The sequence below is a fragment of the Engystomops pustulosus genome, chromosome 8 (assembly GCF_040894005.1).
Source record: "Engystomops pustulosus chromosome 8, aEngPut4.maternal, whole genome shotgun sequence".
NCBI classification, from domain to species: Eukaryota; Metazoa; Chordata; class Amphibia; order Anura; family Leptodactylidae; genus Engystomops; species Engystomops pustulosus.
The window spans coordinates 66,494,830-66,504,712 of NC_092418.1; the positions used below are offsets into that span (position 1 = coordinate 66,494,830).

Genomic DNA, 9,883 nt, shown 5'->3' on the forward strand with positions numbered 1-9,883 from the left:
GCTCGAGTCTCCCATTGACTTCAATGGGGTTCGTTATTCGAGACGAGCACTCGAGCATCGGGAAAAGTTCGTCTCGAATAACGAGTACCCGAGCATTTTAGTGTTCGCTCATCTCTAATTAAAACGTAATAAATCCTATATAAATTTGGTATCACCGTGATCATACCAAACCAAAAAATAAAGTAGAGGTGTTATTTGGAGGGCATATTGAAAGTCGTAAAAACTGAGCCCACAAGAACGTGACACACACACCCTTTTTTTCAAATTTTCCACATTTGGAATTTTTTTCCTGCTTTCCAGTACATGGCATGGAATAATAAATGACATCACAGGAAATTAAAATTTGTTACACACAAAAGCTCTCACACAGCTCTGTACACGTAAAAATGAAAAAGGTTTTTTTGAAGGTGGAGAGATTAGTGGAAAAATCTTGTGTCACTAAGGGGTTAATAAAAACCTAAAAGCTTAAAGGAAACCTACCACTTGTAGTGGCAGGTTTCCGATGGCAATACCGGACACCAGCTCAGGGTGAGCTGGTGCCGGAGCTTATTTTAGTTAGTGTTTTAAACCGCGGTATCGCGGTTTAAAACACTTTTTAAACGTTATAGCCGGCGCAGGCAGGTACGCGCTCGGCGCTTACCGTGCACGCGGCTCTCATTCACTTCCTATGTAGCCGCGTGCACGGTAAGCGCCGAGCGCGTACCTGCCTGCGCCGGCTATAAAGTTTAAAAAGTGTTTTAAACCGCGATACCGCGGTTTAAAACACTAACTAAAATAAGCTGGTGCCCGGTATTGCCATCGGAAACCTGCCACTTCAAGTGGTAGGTTTCCTTTAAATCCCCCATTTCCCCCCCAAAAAAAATTATATAAAAATAATTCATCAAAATCATAGACATGTTGGACATTGTTCAGTCCCAAAATGCCTATTCTATCAAAATATAAAAAAAGGTTATTTCCAGAAGTAAAATAGCTTTCAGATGTCCAAATTCCCTTTTTTTTCAATTTTTCAATACATAAAAATGTTAATAAAATGTGGTCAAAATATCACTGCTACCAAAATGGTAGCCATGAAAGCATCTCATTCCACAAAAGATGACACCATATACAGCAATGTACACTGCTTGTATGAAATAGTTATGGACTCAGAATATGCCAAAGTAAAGAATTATTTTTTGAAATCTACTAAAATATAATAAAACCTGTAAAAATGTGTTATCTTCATGATCATACCAACCCAAATAATAAAGGCAATGGAGGGCACTGTAAAAGCCATAAAACTGGGCAAAAGGAAAATGGGGCAAATCTAGCTTCCCAGTACATGACATGGAATATTAAATACTATCCCTAGGAATTACAATTTGTTATGCAAAAAAACAAGCCCTCATAGAGCTCTGCACAAAGAAAAATAAAAAGTTATAGATTTTTGAAAGTAAAGAGTAAAAAATGGAAAAGCCAAAACGAAAAAGGGCTCCATCATTATTATTTATTTTTTTACTCTTCAAAGATAAACTCCTTGTAACTGCAATGTATAGTTTTGGAATTATGTTTTAAATTATATATTTTACAAAAAAAAAAATTCACAAAGTATACTGTGTTGAATCATGTGGTCCACTTGACTTTGCATTCAATGATGTACACTGTAGGATGACATACATTAGTGAAAGAAAGTTGTTACAATGCTTTTTAACATTGGAAACACACAAAAGAAAACAAAAGATCTATGGTATACATTTTCTATAGTTGACAGAAAAGAGGTCAGCATACGATGCATTGTACTGTATGCATACATCAGCAGTACTAGATGTATAAAAGCAAACAGCTCATAGCATGAATAGTGCACAACCACTGCAGCAGATCACCAGACAAGATGGTTAAGGTAAAATACAATTAGTTTATGTTTCCTGTCTTTGTTTGTTTTTATAAATGCAAACACAAACCATACCCTAAGTGTAGGCTGTATGTAAGTGGTTGAACTACTGGCTGCTGCATTTGTAATGTAAAGGACTGTGTTATTTTTACAGGATTTTGATATACAGATGAACATGACACACCAGTGCAAACATTTTCTTCAGATATGTGAAATAGAAACAGTTTAATATTATCATTTCTCATCTGGTACAAAGGGTCAGCAAACTGTTCTAGTACATAGTTTTTGTTTTGTTTCTAGTAATATTAGAACCAACCATTTTTTTGCCAGCATGTGCAAAATTAAGCTGTACTTATTGATCTGCATAGTCACTATTCTGTGGCATAAACACCAACATCAGACAAAATACCTTACAGACACAACTTACCTCCCATATCATCAAATTTCTTCTTTACCTCTTAACAACTCAGATGTTACTGACAGTAAGGCACATTAGCCACAACTGCAAGATTGCACATAGGATATTGTAATGTTCCAACAGAATACACTCAATTTGGGAACCTGTTTGCCTAATGTAAAAACCGATGGGCTGTGTTTAAGGGGCTAGTATTTATTTGATATTTTTTCTCAAAAACCAAGCAGAAATCTATTTATTTTTAGATTATTTTCTATGAGAACCGAAACTTCCAGGGTCGCTCTTATGAGTGCAACTCTGACTCCGCTGATCTGTCTTCATACTTTAATAACTGCAATTCCATCCGAGTGGAGAATGGAAATTGGATCTTGTATGAACATCCCAACTTCAGAGGGCACCAATACTTCCTGAGGAGAGGAGAATATCCAGACTTCCAGCAGTGGTTGGGTTTTAATGACTCCATCAGATCTTGTCGCTTGACTCCACAGGTAATTAATATTTGTGTTAGAAGAAAATTCCACCAAAAAATATATTCACATACCTGATTTTTTTTTTTGTTATTTTGAAATGATTGCACCTTACTTAGAAGGGTTGTCTAGGCTTTATAAAAAAATGTTTATCAGGCATGGAGGGGCTTTAAAACAATTAAAATCTTATCCTTTTGTCCTCTGGTTCTCCCGTTGTCCCTTCCTCCTACCCGTCCACTTCTGTATACCTGATACAGCATCAATTCCAATGTGTATCAGGCAGGCACAAGTAGTCGGATGGGAGAACTTGCCTCTGTAAACAAACGGGACCATGACAGTGGTGGGTGGCGCCAGGGCACAAAAGGAGAACTGGAGGAAAAGATTTTTATTGTTTTTATAGCTCCAGGCCTGATAAACATTTTTGTAAAAACTGTACAACTCCTTTAATACTTTTTTCTGTGTATCCATAGCATCGTGGACCATTCAGGCTTAGGGTATATGAGAGAGAAGATTTTAAAGGTCAGATGATGGAGTTCACTGAAGATTGTCCTCATGTCCATGAGCAATTCCGCTTCAATGATATCAATTCTTGCCATGTGCATGATGGATACTGGATGTTCTATGAGGAGCCCAACTACAGGGGACGTCAGTATTACCTGAGACCTGGAGAGTACAGGAGATACAGCGACTGGGGAGCTTCTAACCCAAGAATTGGTTCATTTAGAAGAGTTCAGTATCTGTATTAAATGGAAATTTACAGTATAAACTGTTTAGTTTTAAGACCAATTAAATAATTACCATAAATTTCACTTTGTGTGTGCTTTAACTTTTAAGAGTTAAGGATTTAGATAAGCTGGTCTTTTTTGGCATACAAAAGCTCAAAACAGTAGCATTGAGGTTTATTTATTGGTCACACAGGACAATTTCCATCACTTCAGTATATTGGCTTAAACATTTTTGAAGATTCATGACTTGCGACTTTGTAAAAAAAGGTGCATTCAAAGTCACATAGTCACTCCAGTCCTCTACTGCATATGTGTTGGGACTTTTTATGCATTTTGTGACTTTTTGAAAAATAAATCCCACAAGGGCAAATGCCATTTTAATGAATCTACTGGTCAGCTGACTTCTGAAGACAGACATGGAACTGTCCCAAAGAGCTAACTTTATGATAAATAACCGCCATTGGGGGGAATATGTTAAGACTGGTTACAGCCAGTCTAAATTCCCCTCCACATGGCACACAGTCTGCCGGATGTACTAAGAGGCTTTTGCATTGCCCACCCTCTAACCGTCACATCCTGCTTTCTGTCTTGTCATGCCCAATGTGGTCCTTTGTTCCAGTCATGGAGGTGGGAGAGCTGCAGTATAGAGTCAAGCTAGACCACCCACTCACAATTGCTGCCACTGCTAATATAGCTGAAGAGAGGTAGGAGGGAGAAGGAGATGAAAAACACTGTGACTTTGTGTTACTCGGCTCTGCTTTAACCTTAACCACTACTTCAGGAAGATAGGGGTAAGAGTGACGCTGGCTATGTGAAGCAAATTCATCCTTGCTCTTCACTCCCTCAGGAATTTTCTTCAGCCAGGGTCACAAGTCTCTGTGTCAGTGAGGGGGGTGGGCTAGCTTGTCTGTATACTGCAGCTCCCACCTCCCTAACTGGAACAGAGGAAATCAATAAAAGTATTTTTTAGAGGAATGCTGCTTAAAGGCATCCGTTAAAACATGTGTAAAGATATCTAAGAGCTACTGTGTGTAGTTTCTGTGGGTTCACTGGTGGCAGGTACCTTTTTTGTCCCATAGCAACCATGTTTACCAGCACTAAAAAAAACTATAATCAGAAAGATGGAGGGGCTGAACACTTGCTGCTGACCAATGAGACCATAGCTTGTGCATCTTTGTTTGCATGATAAGCTATTTACCCATTGGACTGTCTAAGCCAATGTGATTTCCATTATGTTTGATCAACTATAGTAGTAATACTATCAGTCAGTTTGCATTTAACCTTTTTCTTTAGGCTTTGCAGGTGTGTAGCTAAGGCTGTGTTGGACCGTCTTTGTCTATGTCTTTGTACTATGTCTTTGTAAAATCCTGACCGCAGGCTTGTGCCTAAAACATCAGCTGAGTCATTGTGTGGCCTCTGTAAGCAACGGGTCCTTAGGGGACCGGGGGGTTTCGAATAAGTGACACCTAGACGTCATACACCAGGGTGACCGTTAGACGGCAGGTATAATGTATGTATTATATGTACCATTTATATGTATAATATTGCCACCTAGGTGACGAGTTTGCAAACAAATTTTCAGGCCTTGGTGCAAGTAGTAGATTACAGGACATAACACCATATCTTTTCCTATCAAACAGTTGGTTTAAGGCCGTTAGCTACCAACTGTACTGTTTTCATTTCTGTGTACCCAGTCCAACACCAACCCCGGTGCCTGTAGCCAGGACCATGGGCGGTTTGTCTCCCCTACCCTTCACATAGCAGCACTTACCAAAAAGTGCCCTTTACCATCCGCACCCCTACATGCTGTAGTGTGCATGGATCATATGGAGGCCATTTTCTGCTGGCCAGCTTTGGTTGTCCTTTCCCCATCTGGTCCATAGCCAAGCCATGGGTGGCTCTTCCAATTATGCAACACCCCATGCCAATGTATAGGCCAGGGAGTAGTTGCGGGGCCCTCTACCTGTCAGGACCCATCAGGTGAACCTGCGCAACTCACCAAAGGGATATTGCAGGAAGTCTTAGGTAATTTGCAGCTGTAGATCCTACCTGAACAGGCAATGGTTAAGCGGATGCAAGTTATTGACCAATTGTTGGCTGTATTGTAAACTGGAGTGTGATTGGAGAGATGCTACCACCTGACAAGGAGAATAAAACTTCAGTACTGACACAGAACCAAATCCCTGGACCAGAGTCAGGAGACTCAAATCCAGAGCTTCAACTTCCACAGTTTGGACACAGCTCCATCCAAATTCTCCAAGCCTGCATTTACTATCAGGCTGGTGCACTGTTCCTGAGGACCCCCTCCATGAGCACTCCAGTAATCTGAATCTGCTGTGAGCCTGTTTAGGCCCGTTGTCTGCTGTTGTTCAATAAAGTACATGTACACAATAGTATGTGAAGAACATTGTGTGTGAAGAACACATTGCAGATGTATGGAAACATCTGCAATGTATTCTTCACACATATTGTTCTTCATATACTATTGTGAAGAACACCGTTCGGCGCGCGTCTTCCGATAAGTTAGCCGATGTACGGAACATCTGCAATGTGTTCTTCACTGTGTTCTTTGAATGTGTTCTTTCAGTGAAAACATCTGCAAACATCTACAATGTGTTCTTCTTTAGTGTTCTTTCAGTGAAAAATGCTCGAGTCTCCCATTGACTTCAGTGGGGTTCATTATTCAATACGAGCACTCGAGCATCAGGAAAAGTTCGACCCGAGTAACGAGTACTCAAGCATTTTAGTGCTCGCTCATCTCTACTGATGTGCTCTTTATGTCATGGTGGTCCTGAGTGTCCTGCTGAGCTTCAACCTGCTGCTGGTATCTTTTGTTTCTTTGTCCTTGTTATTGTTGTTTCTCTTTCTGTTCAATAAACTGAACATAAATAGATTACAGTAATCTGTATAGAGGTATAGAAGGAGCTTACATGGAGATTGCTATTAATTAATTAATATTTGCCTAGAAAATGACTTTTTTTTCCCCTAAAACACATTTCAACTTCAATGCAGGCATGCCTTAAAAGGAGGAGCTAACATCGTTTCAGTGATTGCTCCATTAACACAGGTGTGGGTGTTGATGAGGACAGGGCTGGAGATCAATCTGTCAAGTAAGAATCACACCACTGGACACTTTAAAAGGAGGCTGGTGCTTGGCATCATTGTTTCTCTTATGTTAACCATGGTAATCTCTAAAGAAACACGTGCAGTCATCATTACACTGCACAAAACTGGCCTAACAGGGAAGAGTATCGCAGTTAGAAAGATTGCACCTCAGTCAACAATCTATCGCATCATCAAGGAATTCAAGGAGAGAGGTTCCATTGTTTCCAAAAAGTCTCCAGGGCACCCAAGAAGGACCAGCAAGCGCCAGGACCGTCTCCTGCAACCATTCACCGTCTCCTGCAACCATCGGCTCTCTCAATGTCTCTCCTAAAAACACATCCATGAATAAAGAATGGTACCAAAATGTCCTCCAAGAGCAACTTCTCCCAACTGTCTAAGAGCAGTTTGTTGATCAACAATGCCTTTTCCAGCATGATGGAGCATCTTGCCATAAAGCAAAGAAGATAACTAAATGGCCCAGGGAACAAAACATAGAGATTTTGGGTCCATGGCCTGGAAACTCCCCAGATCTTAATCCAATTGAGAACTTGTGGTCGATCATCAATAGACAGGTGGACCAACAAAAACCAACAAATTGTGACAAAATGCAAGCATTGATTGTGCAAGAATGGACTGCTATCAGTCAGTAATTGGTCCAGAAGTTGATTGAGAGCATGCCAGGGTGAATTGCAGAGGTCCTGAAGAAGAAGGGTCAACGCTGCAAATATTGACTGTCAATAAAAGCTTTTGTTACTCATAATGTGATTGCATTTGTATTTCTATATGTGATAAAAACATCTGACAAACACAAATAAAAACCAGAGAGCAACAGACCACGTGAAAATATAATATTTGTGTCATTCTCAAAACTTTTGGTCATGACTGTATATATCTCCTGTTATTCCTCTGGGTAATGTACAATACTTGTTTGTAAGCAAATATCTTGACTGGTTCTGAGGACAATACCTTCTATACCTTTATACAGGTTACTGTGATCTATTTATCATGTATATTTAGTTATTTGACCATTGGTGGAATTTTTCTGTGTATGTTCTTTATCTTTTTAAATGTTTTAATCTATCCATCTATGTATAATTATATATCTATCTGTATATGTCTATTTATCTTGCATCTCATATTAATCTAATAAAACTACAGCACAGCACATGGGATAGATTGAAGACTTGCATAGTCAGTGTATCACAGATCTCTGTCTCCTGTCTGCCATTTCCTGCCGAGGTGAAGGAAAGGGGGTAGGGGGAGACTGTGTATTTGTTTATATACAAGTATACGGAAAGATGGGAGTGTTCAGGGAGAGACATTTACTATATTAGTTAGGTAGAGATAACAAGCTTACATGGAGATTGTTACTACATTAGTTCGGGCTCCTGTCATCACTGGAGTGCTGGAGTAAGCCATGAGGTAAACAGCTAAGAGGAGGGAGAGGAGAGGGGATGCCTCACATTTACATTTTCACTCTGTATTCAGCTCTGTGAGGATGGGAAGACCCTAGCAACAGGCAGCTGAGGAGTCACTGATGGCAGGGGGAAGGCTACAAAATAGACGAGGAGCAAGATTTGGGTAACTAATCCAATTGCAAAAAGGCTTAAAATTGCCTGCCCTATAGTATATGAAAAGTTGTTTTTTTTTATATGACGGATACTTTTTAAGCTTAAAGGGAACCTACCACCACGAATCTACCTATAAAGGTAGATCGGGTGGTAGGTGGATGTAAGGCATGTGAGGAGAGCCCTTTTTAGAGCTAATCCTCACGTCCCCGCTAACTTTTGGGAAACTTTATTAACCTAATATGTAAATTTAGTTATGCGGCTACTGGGGCGTGGAGTAGCCGGCACGAGGCTACACAGCGCGGCTACTCCACGCCCCGGTAGCCACATTACTCCTCCTACCCTGTTGTGTCCGGCGCGCAGCTCCTCGTAGCGAGAACGCCGGCTGAGCAGTCCCAGCTCCGAGGCCGGAGCTACTGCGCATGCGCAGTAGCCGGCTTGTCAGACGAGGGCGCGCAGCTATGAGGAGCTGCGCGCCGGACACAACAGGGTAGGAGGAGTAATGTGGCTACCGGGGCGTGGAGTAGCCGCGCTGTGTAGCCTCGTGCCGGCTACTCCACGCCCCAGTAGCCGCATAACTAAATTTACATATTAGGTTAATAAAGTTTCCCAAAAGTTAGCGGGGACGTGAGGATTAGCTCTAAAAAGAGCTCTCCTCACGTCCCTTACATCCACCTACCACCCGATCTACCTTTATAGGTAGATTCGTGGTGGTAGGTTCTCTTTAAGTTTGAGAGCTACAAGTAAATCTAATTTTACACTTTTATATTTTTTTCACTTTTTAGTGTGTTTCATTAAGAACTAATAGAAAAGTGGTACACAGCCTACCAGAAAATCCTGACCTCTATTCCAGCGCAACAGAGAGATGTCAACTTAAAAGGGAAAAAGCACTTGTATTACACTATATTGATAATTTTAGGATATAAGGGTAAAAGGGTTTCTATAAGATCTTTTTTGGTTGCTCAGGTGACAGATGCTCAACAAATCTGTAGATATTGTATGTTTTGCAGAATAGCCAAATGCAAGTATACACAATTATTATTTGTTTAGGTGCATTCAGGTAATCATTACATAACGAAAGGAGAAGAGATAAACCATGGAATAAACTGTAAAAACAAGGTCCTGAGTGGCATCATAGTTAATATATATATTTTAAGTCAGTAGACATCAATAGCTGCCTCTATTTCAGCATTGCCCATCACAAACCCTGGCTTCAGAATATACCCTATGGACAATTCAAGTGCACCTGAAAAAATTGCTCCAGCACTACAACCTTTTGTCAACAAGCCAAAATCCTAAAATAATGGTTTGGAGCAAAACATTACCCAAAACTGGTCTAAAACATCTTTAAAACAAACACTACAACTGACCCAGAATTAATGTCTCAACCCATCAATATTCCATCATCACAAATCCACCACATCCCAACTCTAAATTTCACCACTACTTTCAATAAGAAACATGGGGTCATTAACCCCTTAACACTCTGTGTCCAAAATATACCATACATAAATGTAACTTAGAGCTCAGTGTCCGATATATCAGATGCGGAACTGATGCCGGCTCAGCTTGAGATGGGAGCCAAGCCGGCATTGGAATACACTGGGTGTCAGCTGTAACTAATAGCTAACATCCAAGTGTAACAACCGCAATCAGAGTGGGCTCTGATCGTGGGTGTTTAACTCGTTAAATACCACAGTCAGCGCCACTGCAGTATTTGACTTCGCTGAGAGGGG

General features: G+C 40.5%; 1 protein-coding gene across 1 annotated transcript; it reads left to right on the forward strand.

Annotated features, from left to right (window-relative positions):
* The first annotated feature begins 1,834 nt into the window (after window positions 1-1,834).
* Window positions 1,835-3,558, forward strand: LOC140074563 (gamma-crystallin-3-like). The gene is made up of 3 exons (XM_072119553.1): window positions 1,835-1,876; window positions 2,528-2,770; window positions 3,220-3,558. The coding sequence occupies exons 1-3, from the start codon at window positions 1,868-1,870 to the stop codon at window positions 3,493-3,495; spliced, it is 528 nt and encodes a 175-aa protein (XP_071975654.1). The 5' UTR covers window positions 1,835-1,867; the 3' UTR covers window positions 3,496-3,558.
* The last annotated feature ends 6,325 nt before the right edge of the window (window positions 3,559-9,883 follow it).